At 32.4% G+C, this 18213-nt stretch overlaps 1 protein-coding gene across 1 annotated transcript; it reads left to right on the top strand.

The window, feature by feature from the left end:
• The first annotated feature begins 2462 nt into the window (after positions 1-2462).
• Positions 2463-4839, top strand: LOC107899417 (uncharacterized). Its single transcript, XM_016825124.2, has 5 exons — positions 2463-3002; positions 3150-3298; positions 3474-3635; positions 4070-4185; positions 4609-4839. The coding sequence occupies exons 1-5, from the start codon at positions 2765-2767 to the stop codon at positions 4628-4630; spliced, it is 687 nt and encodes a 228-aa protein (XP_016680613.1). The 5' UTR covers positions 2463-2764; the 3' UTR covers positions 4631-4839.
• Positions 4840-18213: the final 13374 nt, after the last annotated feature.

Here is an 18213-nt window from a genome sequence, read left to right as displayed (position 1 = left end):
ATAATTTAAAAAACTTCTATTATATATCAATTCTAATATGATGTCCTTAATAGTCATTTTTTATTCTTACCTCACCGCTACAGCTGCATTTGAATCCAAATACACACTCCACCATTGTTTCTAATCTCACCGCTACAGTATCCAATCTCACCACTACAATAACTAATCTCACCGCCACCGTTGTTTTTAACCTCACTGAAGGTAAACACACCGCCCATCCAAACTAACCCTTACTCAGTTAAGCTCCGTTCAATATAACGATATGATTTGCTTGATTGAGCTCCATTTAATGTAACAGTAAGATCTGGCTCAATAGAGTGTACTTTCAGTAGATGAAACAATGTTCATTAACAACATGTTAACAAGAATGTAAGCATTTAAGGGTATAATTAAGCATACAAACCTACCGGACTATTTTGCAAAAGATTCTAAAGTACAGGGACTACTCCACAATTTTTCTTTTTCTACGATTATCAACACGTTCTTGATCTAAAAATAATAATTTCATTCCATTGATTAGAATAACACATAATTTGATCCATTTCATGCAATTGAGTCCTTTTTGGTAAATTTACATTTTTACCCTTAATATTTTATTTTATTCAATTTAATCTATAGGCCCTAATCATGCAAATTATCCATTTTTCCTTAACACCCATGTTAGCCAATTGTACTATACCTTTATATTAGCTCCTATTTGCCATAATTTCACCTCAAGACAAGCACTTTATCATTTGAATCAATTTAGTCCCTAAACATCAAAATCAATAAAAGTCACTTTACAAAATAGTCCACCCAAATAATAAGCTTTCATTTTTCCATCATAAACTTTAAAGAATAACTCAACTCATCAATGGAAACATTTATAACATTTAACAAATTCGCAAATTGATCATTGGGTTAGCTAGATCAAGCTAATACGACCTCAAAAACATAAAAATTACTAAAAACGGGCTAGAATTCACTTACAAATTGAAGCTTCAAAGCTTGGAAGCTAAAACCCTAAAATTCTCACCCTTGCCATGAAGAAGATGAGATAACTCATCTAATTTCATTTTTTTAAATTTCTAAATTTTGTTTTATATGGCTAGGTTTTTTTTGTAATTTTTACAACTTTCATAATTAATTTCTTAATTAACCATGCTTAAGCCTAATTAACTCATTTTTACTTAAGCCAATCATCATTCCAGTCCACTAACTAATTTCCATGGTTTAATTATCCTTTTAACCCCTTTAATTTAACTTCTTAACCTTTGTAGTTTTTACAATTCAATCATTTTTACTTATTAAACTATCCAAACAATTAAAATTTTCAACCAAAATTTAATATGACTCTAGAGACCTCATAATTATACTAATTAAATAATATTCACGAAGTTTTTCATCGAAATTATGGTCTCGAAACTATTATTTCTGACACCACTGAAATTTGGGCTGTTACAGACGTAAGATCTAGAAAAATTATCAGATTGCTAAGTTTTCAAATGTTTATGCTAACAGCTTAGATAATTCCTTCCATGCAACCCGTTTCTTAGTTTTCCTTTCTTACAGAATGAACCAAAAAAGAAAAAAAAATAGAAGAACGATAGAAAAATGAATATCAAGTGAAGAACCCTTCTTATATATAGTCTTTCCACCACCGTTTCCCTTAATCCCAAGACAATCATTCTTATTAATATCATTAATCATAATGTTTCCCACTAATAGAGACTCTTAGTTCTAATTTGACATGACTAATTTTATAATCTAACTATTTACCCAACCAACCCGTAAAGTTCACACATTTACACTAAAACCTGCTTAAACAGAAAATTTTCTAATTAATTACTCATAATTTCAATTATGCCAAACCTTTGATATTTTCGGGTGTGACAATTTGGTTTAATTAAAGTTAATCAAATCTAATTTAACTAATCTAAATGCCAATTAACTTTTAATGGTTTCTCATATCATCATCCACTAACTCCTATATAAAAATGATTTAATTACCATTTTAAACTTTTGGTTAGTTGCTATTTAAGTCCTCAAGTCTTTGATTAATTAAAATTATATAGTGATTAGACTTTTACAATTTAGTCCCTAGGCCTTAATTAACTATTAATTTAACAAAAAATTACTCGACCAATCTTCAATATATTTTTATATTAACCCCGTAAATATTTATATTTAATATTTACAGGCTTGTTTATGAAATTGGGATTTGAAACTGCATTTTCTAGTACCATTAAAAATCGGGTCGTTACATCAAATCTACAGATCATACATACAATTATCACTATAAAAAATGTCTTGACTATTATATAATAATCCAAAAAGCATTCTCATGGTGGGTTTGTCTAGTATAATCTAATAATAAAATTTTTGTTTGGCCCTCAAATTTAAAATTCAAATTTGACCCTCTAAAATTAGAAATTTTATAACTTAAAATTAGAAATTTGAAGAGAAAGAAAAAGAAGGGTGAAAAAAAAAGGAAAGGGAAAGGAGGATGATAACATGAGCATAAGAGGGGTAAAACCATTTATTTTGGATCAACATACAGAAGTATGGCATGTCAACTAATTTTTAATAAAATTTTGAATGGAATTTAGATATTTTTAGTTGAATTATCTCTTAATTTCAATGACCCGCTGTTGTTTTTTTTCTGCCAAATTAAACGCACCGTTTAGGAGCATCTCTTCCACTGAAAATTGAAAAACCCCAGAAATCTATCAACTAAACCCTAAATTTTGCAAAAAGGAAAACTTCCTTTCCTTATTCCCTAAAAATGAAAAAAATGCTCGCTTCTAGATTCGCAACCAGCATTTCCAAGAGAAATCTCAGCTCCTCCTCCTTCTCCGGCTACAGTTATCCTGATCGTCGCTTAATTTTAACGCCTCACCGTTCGATCTTCACCACGTCACCTGTCCAGTTCTCATGGATGGACTCGATCAAAGGTGCATTTACCGGCAAGAAGACTTCTCCAGATGATCCAAACATCAGCGCCGAATCCTTCACTCTCCTCCGTGAGTCATCGCCTCAGCCTTCTGTTGTCTGAATGTTTAATACTATTAGTCCTCTCTGTCCTAGCCCTGTTGCTTTAGCTTGGAGTTTTGGACATCTATTCAAAAAATCAAAATTAATTTTCTATAAATCAATGTTTGTTAAATCAGGATTCGCCGATGAATTGAAGAATGCTAGAAAATTGGGGAAATTTAAGCAATACGTAGTTGGTAGAAGCAGCGACGCCACATTTGCGGATGTTTTCGAGAAACAAGAAGCCATTATTAGATACCTTGGAGGTTGTGATCCGACCGGAATGGTTAGTTTCTATATTATTTCATGGATTTTCTCCATTAGTTCTATAAGGATAAATTTATTTATTTAGCGAGTTTGATGGTTGCTGCTTTTGTTTATGTTTATAGTTGAAGAAGCCTGTGGGTGAATGTTCTGATAGTAAATTAGGGTTTAGGGGTTTTTTTATATAATTTTTATAGAATCTTCAACCAAGTCAAAAGAAAGAAGCTGCGAAGCAATGTGATTGCACGTTGTTGGATGTCGAGAATGCGCTTGCAAAGTTCACTTGGGCTAAAGAAGCACATCAGAAGATGGCTCAACTGAAAGAGGAAGGGAAACCGATGCCGAAGAGTTTTGCTGAGGTAGTTTCTCCACCGGTTTCTTTTGGTTAATTTTCAACTGAATATGTTAAATGATTAAAACGATCTCAAGTAAGCTAGTGTCTTCATTGTTTAGTGCTCAAAATACGGATTGAATTTTTATTCCCAAAATTAATATATCTTTATTTCTCTTGCTGCCCAGCAGATAAGGTTTTGAAATGAACTATTTGAAAGAGATAAGGGATATATTTGTCGGGGAGGGCAAAGGAGTTGCTTTTGCTCTTTAGTTTTTCTTGGATTCTTGAGCATTAGTCTTTTAGTTCGATGTTGGGAGACTGGGATTTCCATATTCATCGATTTTCAATAGCTTAAATTTGCATTTGAGTTCACGGGAAAGTTTCTTCTGTGGACTGCGGTTAAAATATCAGTAATGAGCCCTTTATCTTTCTCTAAGAAAAACATTATTTGTTTTGTAGGTGCAAAAGCTAATGGGTTCCACACCATTGGATCATGCCAGGTCTAACATGGCAAAGAGTGGGCAAATTAGCAGAAATGTGCTTTGTCCGTGTGGTTCGAAGAAGAGATACAAAAGGTACTTTTGCCACAGACAAGTTGTTAAAATCCGAATTATAAGATTTGTATAGAGCTTGCCACATATAGCTGGTTTTAAATCCTCTAACTCATCATTTACAGTTAAGTACCTGTGTCCGACATTTGTATCCAATGCACAATCTTACATGGTATTTCAAATTATATCATTTTATCCTCCATTGGCACTAGAGTAAAAGTTTTTCTCAGATTCTCATATTTCGAATATTTTAGCTACACTCATCTTTTGTGACTCGATATTTTGGATATTTTACCTACACTTATCTTTTGTGAACGTTTAAACTTAATTCTGTAAGATTAGTGTATAACTGATATCATCCAGAACATCCAGAATACTTGTACAATTCTCTCATGTTCATTTAAACTCTTAAACTTATTTTGTTTCCAATGCTTTTGTTATGAGAAGGTGCTGCGGCAAGGATCAATAGATTCGAAGATGAAGATAGACAACCATATGGCTTACATAAATCCTTAAATCGGGCATTTTTTATTAGGGATAAGAGTAATGTTTATGTACTTTTTACTTTTTGAGTTTTGAATAATATGACGATTCATGTTATATTTTTGTTAGTTTCGTGGAATTGGTTAAGCTTTTTATTGGAACAAATTTAGAACCAGAATGGGATGGTTTTGTTTATAACCGGATAACAAGTTGAATTTTATGGTTTTCTCTAACCTTCACAATTCACATTCATGTATTTTGTCGCATCTAATGATTCGTAAATCTTGAGATATTTGTTATATTGGTGTAGCGTTTATGTTGACCTTCTGTAGTTTGCGTTTACTCATTGATCTGACCTCCTCAGACTTCACCGGACTATACTTTCTACTACAATTTTCAGAACCAAAATATAAATGAACTTATAACAATATTGCAGAAAAATGGAACTAATCAACCAAATTGTATAATAACTACTTAATTGTATGTATTGAAATATATTTTATTTATTTGTTAAAATTTAAAAATATTATAATTGAAAAAGTAAAATAATATAATATAAATTTTTATTTTTCAAATTTTGGTAGTTTTTATTTTGGAAGGTATTTGATTTAAAATAAAGGGTTTAGAAAGTGTTTTCTTATATATATATTAAAATCTGATTATAACTTAATTTAAAATCAAATTATAAAAGGTTTGTTTTTAACAATTTCATTACAAATTCTAATTATATATATTCTTTTTGACATGGTGCATGGAACTACTTATAATTTTTTTTAACCCATAAATAAGAAAATAATGTGTTTTAATATACTTAAACTCATGTTTTCTTACATTAAAAATAATACTCATACCCTCTATTTATTTGAATCCCACTTTTAATATAGCATCGACATCATCACTTGAATCCCAATTCTTAGCTTCTTCAAACAGTTTCTTTGTTAATTATTTCAACTTGCTGTAAACGTAATTTTGGTATAGATCGATTTCATGATCATCTGCGTCAACTCTCAAACATAGAAGTCAAGTTTATGAAATTAGATGAAAACTGAAATGTTTTAGTAATGATACAACATAATTTTTATTTTAAATTACGCGATAATATGGATTGTAAAACCTAATACGAAAGATACCTTAATTTTTATACTTAATATATAAATTCAAATAGTATTTCATTTTAAAAAATAAAGTAAATAATTAAAACAGAATTTCATATTTTAAATTAAATTAATTTTTTTTTTGGAAATAAAAACATACATGTTTATGCCAATAAATGAATGCTCACTTGTTTTTTCTTTCTTCTAAGAATTTTTTGTTGAACTTTCTGGATTGAAACTCCTTAAAATGATAACACAAAATATTAGACATTTCAAATTTTATCTGAACATAAAATGTTATAAGTTTGAGAATCTAACCTCTTTGTTCTATGATGCGGATTTTCCAGCCATTGGCAATTTATAAAATAAAGCACATTTTGAGAATTGCAAGAAAATTTCTTTAAGAAAATGTGCTTCAATTTTTTGAAATAATATTAAAAAAGCAAGAGAAAGAATTATTATTAAATATATTTCTATATTCTCATTGATATGAAAAAGAGAAATAATTGAAAGATAAATGAAACAGAACGATCAGGAAAATTGTGTAAAAGAAAAATATACAGCTAATAGAGAAGTTAGCTTGTTTTATTTGAATCCCAACAAGCTTCCATACCTGATAAGCAAATAATAATGTAATTTAGTATAATGAAGAATCAAGTAATATATTTAAAAGTAAACATAAGACAATGGAAGAGGTAAATTGTTGACATTACTCACCTAATTATAGAAAAAAACTGGACATCATATGTGAAAAACCTAAAGATAAAATAAATCTTTGCAATGTCATTTATCCCCGTAAGGGATTTAGGGGTTTTGGGTATAAGTGATGTAATTTTGCTTTTGAGATTGCGCAATTTTAGCAGTCAATTTTCGGTGCTGATATATGTTTTAAGTAATTAGGTGAATGCACTGATTTTTCCAAAACGTCAGTGTTGATATTGTTTTTATGGAAAAATAATGTTTTGAATTTACATATTTAATCTAAATTAATATGGAAACGTTGAAAATTTATGTAAGGTCTTAATATATTAATAGCTTAATTTATGTATTTTGGTAAATAATATTTTTAAAAAATGATATTGTTTTAATGAATTTTTTTTAGAAGGAATACAGCAATTATTGTGAGAAACATTAATTTTTATATAAAAGACATGGGAGGTTTTTTTTAAAAGAAATATATTATAATGAATTTATTTAATAGGATTTAAATTAAAAAGATTAAATGTTAACTGTCATGTGTAGATAAATAAATTTGTCACTCGGTAATATAACAACTATGCTTTATCAACATGGCTACTTTATTTTGTTAGAAGCTTGCTTTAATACATATATATATACTTTCTTTAAAATAAAAAAAAACATTGGTTAAAAGGTTTCGATTGATCAAACTTCAATATACAAATTAGCTAAATCAAGTGTTCCAGTGATGACTGGAGAATCGTTGGCTTCGACGGCGGTATTGGACGAGCAACAAAGAAGATCCGTAAGAGGCTGAATGAACCCCCCATTCTTGATGACCCCTTAGTAGATGAGAAGGGAATGACAGTGATCTCGGATGATACTCCCATTGCGTCGTGGAAAGACAAGCTACTGGGCAACTTAGGCAGTAATGTGAATTCACAAAAGGAGGAAGACTTTAACTTAATGGAGGGAGACGCTGCTAAGGAAGTGGTTGATGGTATACCTTCAATTGCCCTCTCTAAGCGTGTCCATAATTTTATTGCTCAACGGATGGCCAGGACTGTAGTGGTGAAACTAATTGGTTGAAAGATCTCATACCTTACCATGTCAAGCAAGCTTCAGACAAAATGGAAAACAAAACAACCATTACAGATTCTAGACTTGGAAAATGATTATTTTTCAGTTAGATTCCAAGATGACAATGAGTATCTCACTGCGATATTGGGAGGACTGTGGACAATCTTTGGTCATTACCTTATGGTAAGGCCATGGACTCCTGGTTTTTCAACGGATCAAGCACAACCAAGCAATCTGATGGTTTGGATTCGTTTACCTGGACTACCGAAAGGGATGTATACCACGAGTTTATTAAAATTTATTGGTGGTACGATAGGGCCAGTCGCCAAAATTGATCGTAACACTGATAATAGAGCCAGAGGACAGTTCGCTCATCTCATGGTCTTTGTTGACTTAGGGCAGCCTCTTGTGTCAAATAAAGATCGATGGAAGGACTCAACAGCTAGAGTACGAGTCTCTACCAATGGTATGTTTTGAATGTGGAAGGTAGGGCCATAGTCAAGAGATTTGTCCTTACAAGACAAGTCAGGGGACGGTTCCGGTTACAGAGAGTGACCAGCCACAAAGGAGGGTGTTTGGGGTTCAGAAAAACGTTGAAGAGGATAGATACATACCTTGGATGTTAGTGGAACAGAAACAAAGAAGGGGAGACCTAGACCAGTGGCGGCGAAGTTAGTCGGAGGCACAGCGGCTGGCGAGACTAGTTGTTTTAGAATCTTCGGTGGAAATCTTGTCGATGCTACAGGGATTAATGCTCAAGAATCGAATGCTGATGATGTGAGTCAGAGGGTTACGACGCAAATCGGGGGAGTGAGTGGTACAACGACAAAAGGGTGTTTTGGCTAAAACCAAGAATAAAGTTAAAAATAGGGTAAATTATACAAACATTCACTCAACTTTGGGGTAGCTGACAAAATAGTCACTCAAGTTTCAATTCAGTCACTCAACTTTCGAAAAATAACAAAACAGTCACCACTAACCATTTTCTGTTACAAACGTAACAGAGCTACCATTTTTCATTACAGACATAGCAGAGCTGCCATTTTCCATCCCTCTATCACTACTCTCTCATCCCTCTCCCTCTTCCATCCAATAACATCTCAAGAGTATGCAAGTGATACTCATCAGGGAACACCTGAACTGCATAATCCATCAAATAATATTGGGCAAGATCATCTTTGCAATTGAAAACTTGTAAAAGAACTAGATAAAATCCTTTAATGCTACAGACCTCTTAATTTTATATTAAAGAGAGAAAAAAATAGAAGAAAAAAAAGTAAAATTACCTGCTCTAAGATTCTTGGAAGAACTGTTTCTTTGTAAATCTCATTCCGATACAAAAATCTCATTCTGTTCCAGACTAGAAGAAAACCAAAGGTGGGATGATGATCAATTTGTAAGTTTCCTAAACCTGTTTAAAACATTAAATGCTAACCTACCTTTAATTGAGTTAATTGAAAAGGTTCCCAAATACGCTAAATTTTTAAAGGAAATTATGGCTAGGTGTAAGAAAATTAAGGTAGGAGAAAAAGTTGCTTTAAATGCTTCTTGTAGTGTACTTATTTCAAGACAGGTACCTTGAAAATTAAAAGACCTAGGAAGTTTTACTATTCCCATAGAGATAGTGAGCATTCAATTTAATAGAGCTAGTATTAATTTAACGCCTCTATTGATTTTTGAAAAACTCGGGTTAGGAGATCTGAAAACTACTCAAATAAATTACAGTTGGCTGACAAGTCTTCGATACGTCTAAAAGGAGTATTAGAAGACGTGTTAGTCAAAGTGCAAAGTTTTATTATCCCCACAGATTTTGTGGTACTTGATTTTGAAGAAGATCGTTAGATACTGATCTTATTAGGAAGACCCTTTTTAGCCACTTCTAGATCCACCATTGATTTAGAAAAGAATGAATTAACTATGAAAATTAATGGTGAGACTGAAACTTTTAAATGTGGTTATCAATCAAGCAATGAAGATAAGAAGAAGTTAGGGGAATAATGTAAAAAATTATTTATTACTAACTTCCCCGAGTCAAGGGACACGTTTCCTTTTATGCATGCAGAAAGAATAAACAGGTTTAAGGAAAGGGACAAACTAGCACATGTGGAATGGCAAGATGGAAGATGGACCAATACCGACAAAACAGGGAAATCCTCTGTTGGTGAATTGGTGACACTGTCGGATGAATCCGGAAGTAAAACTTAAAAATTAGTTCAATTGTTGTTTAACTTTTGTAAATTATTGTATATAAAACTAATCACCTACTTTAGATTTTGACTTTTATTTGATGTAGGTTCATCTCTAAATCAGACCATCCTTAAAGCTGAAAGTTTTTAGCCGAAACAGAGTTAGTGTTGTGACATTACCTTAGGGAGTCGCAACATAGTAGACAGTTTCTTTCAGACCTCTAGACTGTAGGATGTGTCGCGACATCAAACCCTAGTGTCGTGGCATAAGTAGTATGCCATGTCGTGATACTGAACCCTTGTGTCGCAACATTGCTATAATTTTTTGCAAGGTTGACCCTACCCAATCAAGCAACCCAGCGGAATAATCTTCATTTAAGTAGATTCTTAACCCTTTAAAACCCTATTTTCTAACCTAAAACCATACTTACTTCTAATTAAAACACCTCTTAACCCTTAATCCTCAAAACTCTTTCAAATCCTTTAAAACCTCTTAAACCTTAAACCTTTAATTTCTTAAACATTCTAGTTATTCTTCGTAAACTCTTCGACCATATTCAGGGCAAAAAGGAACGAAAACATCGTGGGAAAGCAAGGAACTCAAACAAACTTCGATTATTTAGTAAAGGTTAAGAGTTCTTGAACTCAACTTTTTACTATTCCATTGAATGGTTTGCTTAGTATTGTATTCGGATTGAAATATCATGCCTCCAAGAAAAGGTAGAAGAATCAATAAGTTCGAACTATCGACGGATCCAAACCCTCTAATTTCGTAAACTCGAATATTTGGAAATATTTTACTAAACTTCAAGGAAAAATATTTATCCAATAGAGGGGATTCAATCCGTTAATGGTTTTGTATAAGGAAATATGACCTTTGGTTAGATATCATAGGTGGGAACATTATTGGATGATACCGAAAGAGAATGTCGTGGTCTCCATTGGTCAAGAGTTTTATGCATATTTACGAGACCATGAGTCTAGAAATACTGAAGGCTGTATGTGGGATATGGTACTTGTACGGGGGAAGGAAGTGCGAGTAACCCCTCGAATCGTTTGGGATTTTTATAGTGCTCCATATTATGAGAATGATTTCATTGATGAATCCAATCTAGAATACTTCAGAGATATAGATATGGATAGTATTATAAACTTCTTTACTAAAGGTAGGGATGAATGGAAATATCGTGCACGTACCAATATCCTAGTATCCTTTCATCAAGCGATCATGTTTCCTAAAGCCAAAATGTGGATCCAATTTATATGCACAAAAATTGTACATGCTTTAAATGTTTCTAACGTTAATACTTTTAGAGCAGTGTTACTCTATGCTATTTTGCAGAAAAAACAAGTATGTATTGGTAAATGGATTCATCAGAACATGAGAAGATGCATTAGTAAGCAAAAGGTGGGAGTCTTCTTTCCCCACTTAGTGGCTGCATTATGTAGAAAGGCGGGTGTACCTATGGCATCCACTGAGTAGTCACTAAAACCTTCCAAAAGTATTATGGGTGATACCTTGTTCCAATAGTACTTCAAATTGCAAGCCAAACAAATCAAGGATTGGAACAAGTGACAACAATAAGCGACAACTATTCTAGCTTCATCATAGAGGTTGACACGAGCTCAACAAAACATCGGTGAAAAAAGTCATCCAAAGCTTGATTGGATGATACAGTGGATGCAAGAGTCGGGACCAATATTTTAAGAATTTGTAAGGCAAAATAACATCTGAGTCCCTAATTATACACTTGACATGTTCGGGCCGATGAATACAGAACAAGAAAAAAAAGTGCATGATAGCAAGGAGGAGGAAGAAGATGAGAAGAATGATGGGAGTGAGGAGATGATGAGGAGGACGATTGAACTATTTTAATTTTATAAAGACATGTATTAATTATTGGATGATTTTAATTTAGATTTTGTAAGAGTAGGAATAATAAATAGATTTTTTGTTTTGTTGCACTTTGTTAAATTTTCTATGTAAGAACCCAACATGAAGGAGACACAAAAAAAATTTGACCTAACACGATCAAAGGAGAAAGCACCCACCATTAGCAATTGGAGCAACCACGATCAATCAGGTAACTTTCTTCCTTATCTATTTATGGGCTACACATTAAGGATAATGTGTCAACTAAAGTGTGGAGGGTAACATAGAAAATTTGCTTCAAATTTTACATTTTCTTTTATTTTTCTTGTCTTTTGCGTGCTTGAGCTTGTAGAAATACAAGTGATTGGTTAGGAGCATGTACATATGTTGCTTGTGTTTATGAAAAATTTGGCATGATGATAGGTGATTTTAAACTTTTGATTATTAGGCTACTAAGTTCTATATGTTACACTATAAATAGGTATTAAGCAATCAACTGTACCAAACAATATAGAAAATATAAGGAAACGAGCATGCTAGTACGAATGATAAATAGTTGAATTTGTATTTGTTTGGTTGATTAAATTTGTGCATGTTGAGATATTTAGGGATGACCTAAGGCATTGTTTGGAACACATCTAGAGCCAAAAAGTTGTCCTAATTATATTTCACCTTTAATACTAATTTTTGAGCCTGTTGACACTTCTTGATGAACCACATTACAAGCCCCGAGCCTAAATACGTCAATTTGTATTTGCCCTTGTTCTTTGGTCCTACATTGCACGATTATAGACGTCTGGTCATACGTATTGAGGGTTAAGTAGATGCATCATGGTGGAGTTTGTAAAAATAAAGTGAAATAGGAAAGATTAGTGTGATATTGGAATTATAGGTTAGCTTGAAAGTGCAAAACAAGAAGAAAAAATCCAAAAAGAAAGTCCATATGAGTAGAAAAAGTACCTGAAAAGCCAAAAAGCATTCTTGAGTGAGATAAGTTAAAAAAGAAAAGTGACAACGTCATAACAATAGAAAAAACTCATTCATTAGTGCACAAAAAACTCATAGGCTAGCCGTAGTTACTATGTCAAGCTATGATTTCCTATGTGGAGAGATAAGGAAGGTGAAAGAAGAAGAAATGAGGCAGTAAGCAAGAAAGGGTCACTGAGGAGGAAGAATAGGGATCAATACGATGTGTCAAACTATTTTCGTGTTTGTAACCCTTTTTTCTACTTATTGTTTTTGAATTTCGTACCTATCCTAAGCTTCAGAATGTTACAAGCCAAAAAGTCCTATGTGACCTAAATATCCTTATACATGAATGGATATCATACTAGACATGCACATAAACGACTATTTGTATTTTGCTCGGATAATCAAAGTACTTATATGATTTGTTGATGGATTTTTATAGATGAAACCCTTAATACTTGTATATTTTGTAACATACTAAACTTAGATGTTTGAAGTCAAAGGTGGTAAGTAAACTATTCATCATGTTAAATTTGTTAATAAACATGAAATGTCTAGGTCATATGCTCCAAAGTTAATACTTATATCATACTTGCTTAAGGGTCGTCATGTTTATCTGTCATCTTTGTTTATGTTACTTGAAGACAAGCAATGACTTAAGTGTAAGGGAGTTTGATCTGCCAAAATTCGGTGTAGCAGATTAAACTAGTTTTCACACTTAAGGAGCCTGAATACAAGCATTTTCATTAAATTTTAGTTAAGTTTCTTTAGTTGTACTTACATTCAATAAAATTTGCAAATGGAGTCTTTTATTAACCTTAAGGGCCGAATGAGGTCTAAGGGAAAGCTAACATACTTTGTGAGTTTGCAAAAGACCATCAGAAGGCATTTTAAGACAATAGTGGACGCTATGTCGCAACACGGGATGACTGGTGTCGCAACATAGGGAACAAAATTAAGAAAACTCAATTCTGCATTCGATGTCGTGACACAGACTGAGAATGTCGTGACATACCCCTAAAGATGGCTATAGAGGAGCATACTGGTTTCTATGTCACAACATACCCATAATCAGATTTGATTTATTCTTCCTTTTTATTCTCTTGAAATTTTATCTTTTTATGCTATTTTATTTTCATTACTATAAAACCCTAAAAATCCTTTATTTTATATTCTTCGTACTATAACTAGATATAAAAGTACTAATAAATTCTTTTAGTATTTAGGTTAGAATTGATTTAGAGCTTGCCTCCCTTGGGTATGATCCTTGGAGTACTCACCCACTCCATTATAAAACTATATTACAACTAGACCCTATACTTGCGGATATCGCCTCGTAATTCTATATTTTACTGCAATATTCATACTCTGGACGTTAGTACGTCCGAAGGCGGTCAAAGTACTTATTTGGAAATTGACGAACATATGTGAAACACGAGTTACATGTGTAACACCCTAAAATAAGACCTAGAAGTTTTAGGGGTATTTTAAGAATTTTAGCCTTTGAGTGCTCGGAATCCTGTGACATGGCATATCAGTAATGTTTTCAATTATGGTTTTTAGAAAATTAAATCAATTCCTGAAAATGATTTTTAAATAGCTTTAATTTTGAAAATAGGACTAATTTGCAAAAGAGTGAAAATAAACTTAAAAACCCCCTTTTCCAAATAGTTTTCACGTCAACTTCTCCTCCCCCATATTTGTGTTGTCCCATTATTTTCCCTTTTACTCTCCCAATCAATTTTTACTTCCCATTCCTAATCCTTTTTTATTTCTATCACCCTTGAACCTTAAATCCTCCATTTAAATCAAGAAAATCACTCGAAAACTTCATCATCTACGTCATCTTCTCTGAACGTAGGTTTTTTTTTAGATTTGCGTCAAAACTCATTTTTATTCCATCGAAGGTAACCATTCAAATTTCTTTGAGTTTTAAATGATATATAGTCCCTTAAACTGAATTTTTAGCCATTGAAATGCATGCTTAAAAAAAACCAAAAATCAGGTCTTTAATGGTGAATTTTGGGTTTGTGGATAAAAACGTGGTGTCAAAGTGTTTTTCAATTAGTTTTAATATGATTAGTTTTTCAATTTTGGGTTTGGGGAATAAGGCAATATGGTGGAAATATATTGATATTTGCTATGTTATTATGGTGGTTACTTTAGAGTTAATGCTTTTAAGATTTATGAGACTTGGTGCTTGATTAATCGTCTGGTTATACGGATATGATTCGACGCTTAAAACTGATTATATAGGCATTATGATGATTTTTAGGAGTTATAATTGTTGCATATTGGTTCAGTATAAGTATAGACGATTGGAATGCTCACATATGTTGTATTTTTTTGGTTTGAAGCAGAGGTATCGATATTTGTATGTTAAAAACGATACCTCTAAAATTTCAGAGTACAAGAAGTCAGTCTTGCTAATTGGTATCGATACCTTGGCCCGAATATTGATACTCGGGGGTGAAATTATCGATACTTGTTTAGTGGTACCAATATTTTTTGATAGTTGGGTTTTTGATTGAGAAACAGTAAGCTAGTTTGGTACCGATTTTCCAAGCGGATCGATACCAGTTGAGAGAACTATCGATACCATATGCATAGTATCGACACATACATGACATATTTGTAAAAATTGCTAAATAGTCCCAAAGCATGATTATTTTAATGTTATAAGCTCGTTTGAAGTATAATTAACATGCCCTATTAATAATCATCATGTGTTTGACATAAAACTTATATGAATATTAAAATAGAAGATGTATTTTTTTGGAAATGAGCTTTTACGGTTGTGTGGCACCTTGATATTCGGAATTGGCGACCAGGCCGGATATGGGGTGTTACAATATGATTTTGGAAAGAACATAATTGATTTACAACATATGTACAGATATTTTGGAAGTGCCTCTAATTTATAAATATTATGAATTCTGCTAAATACCCGTTTAAATGTAGTAAACAATTAGGATACGATTCATATGCCAATAGGGTTAGAATGTGCACTTGTACGGGATTGCACTTTGGTGCCTCTATTTGCACTACAGTGCCTCTTTTTTGCACTACGGTGCCTCTATATAGCGTTTTGATGCTCTCTACTGTGGTGTAGTTACCTGAGTATCCGAGTTATTTTACTATAGTTCATTAGGATATTAAAATTTTTTAATCATCTTTATAGGATTTGTTAATATATGTGATGAAATATCAAAAGATTTATGCTAATGAATGAATATACAAGAATGTTTCCGATATTGATTTAATGAAATGTATATACGAATGATATTGATTAAACTATTGAATAACATGAAATATTTGATGAATTATTTCAATGCTAATCCTATCTATTCTTGCAAATGGTTTGTCAAGCTCATACAATCTAAGTTGTTTTAATTTCAATTGTTAGAATGAGGTAAGTTGGTTTAGATTTAGTTATGGACTTACTAAGCTATATAAGCTTACTCTGTTTTTTTTTGTATTAAACGTTTTATGAAACTAGGTAGACGAATCAACTTCCAAGCTCACACTATCAAGCTTCTATCTCGGTAGATTTTGACTCGTTATTTTAGTTTTGTGGCATGTATAAAAGGTATTTTGGGTTGGTGAATTTGAAGACCTAGGTTGAAATTGTAATGTGCTTAAAGGACCTAATGTTTATCATGTTATGCATATATGGTGAACGTGATGAAGGCATGTTGAAGATGGTATGTTGATCTAAATTATGAAATGCTTGAATTTTGAATGTAATGTTTTGGTTCATGTACTAGTTGATGATTATGATTTATGCAATTGTTGTTTATATATGTACATGGTAAGTTTTGATAGGCATCAAAATAATGGTATGTTTGAGTTTGGTGTAAGTTTTATTTTGGGTATGAATTAGGCATGCCTTAGTTGATAAAAGATATGGTTTGGTTAACCTTTTAGGTTAAGTGCACATTGGTGGACATATGCAAACTTTGATGATTGGTTTGTTTTGTATAGTTAAGTTAGATGTGATGGTGCCTTATGGCATATTGGTTAGAACTAGGCAAATGAAATATTTTGGCATGATTTTGGTATGTTTGGAACTTAAATTAAGCATTGAAGTAAATCTTGTATTTCAAGGTACCATATGGCACACACGGTCTACCACATGACAGGACACACGGCCGTGTGACTCACAGGGGCATGGGACACGATTTTGTGCTCTGTTTGATTTTAGTGAATTTAGGTACACACGGCCTTAGTTTGCTACACATTCTAGCAACACGGTCGTGTGACCCTATTATACACAGCATCAGTCTATTGCATGGTTTGGGGACACAACAGTGTGCTATTGCACCACACGGCCTCAACCCTATCACACGGCCCGACCACATAGATGTGTGACCCCTATTTTTTATTTTTTCCCTACTTTTATGTTATGTTTCAAATTAGTCCCTACTTGTTTCTTAATTGTTTTTAAAGCTTTGTAAGTTTGATTTAAGTCTCGTTTTGGTATGAATAACATGTTTATTAAATGAAAATCTATTGATGATTGTGTCCAAATAAATTTTGGATCGAAATAGTTTATGTTTATTTTTTTAATTACTGTAGCATCTCGTAACCCTAACCCGATGACAGAGATGAGTGAGGGGTGTTACAACCTGTGGAGACAACAACTCTTTACTTACTACTTATTATTTGTAACAATTGTGTACGCTTGCATGCAACCACGATACAATTTTTTGGCGCTATTGCCGGGGACTGTATTTTTTCATTGTTTATGAAGATAATTGTTTTGTAATTTAGTTTGTTTTTGTTTTTGTTTTTGTTAATTTTAATTTTAATTTTATTATGTTTGTGACATTTTAGGGTTTATGAACATTAACTAAATTATCAATTTATTACCAATTGACCCAGAAATTGAACGCACTTTTAGGTAAAGGAGAAGAGGACGATCAACCCAAAAACAAGTCAAAGAAATGAATCAAGATCCAAGGGAAGACGCAGCCAGTAATACTCGAAATCTGATCCTTGTTGTTGATGGTAGAGATCAAGCTATTTAGTAGTATGTTGTGCCCTTATTTAGTGAACTCAATCCAAGGATTGTAAGACCTAAAATTAAGGCCCCTCAGTTTGAATTAAAGCCGGTGATGTTCCAAATGTTACAAACAATGAGATAATTCAGTGGGCTTGTAACAGCCCGTTTTCAAGAGTGTCAAAAATAGTGGTTTTGGGACCACAATTTTGACCAGCGAGTCAGTATTTTATTATTTATTTAATGTTTATAAAGATATTATAGGATTGTATTAAAATTTGGTTAAGAAATTTTAGCGTTTAGATAGTTAATCAAGTAAAAATGATTAAATTGAAAAAGTCAAAAAAGTTGATTGCTAAGAATCAAATTATATTAAATAGTCATAAAACCAAGAATTAAAGGTTTTAGTTGGTAAATTTACCAAGTTGAAGTATAGTGGACGGTTAGTGATAGGTTTTGTGAGAAATTGATTTAAAAACCAATGTTATAATGATAATTTAATAAATATGTTAAAAATAAAAGATAAAAAAAATGTTATCATCTTCACTTTTCATCATCATCATCGAAAATTAAAGAAAACACCATGGTTAAACTTCTTTGGTTCGGCCAAGCTTGAAATCAAGTGCATGGTATGTATTTTTCACTTGTTCTTAGTGATTTTATGTTTATGAACTCATATTAGCTTAA

Source organism: Gossypium hirsutum, chromosome D13 (genome assembly GCF_007990345.1).
Source record: "Gossypium hirsutum isolate 1008001.06 chromosome D13, Gossypium_hirsutum_v2.1, whole genome shotgun sequence".
Classification (NCBI taxonomy): Eukaryota; Viridiplantae; Streptophyta; class Magnoliopsida; order Malvales; family Malvaceae; genus Gossypium; species Gossypium hirsutum.
Note: the sequence above shows the minus strand (reverse complement) of the source record. Positions and strands in the feature narration are given on the sequence as shown.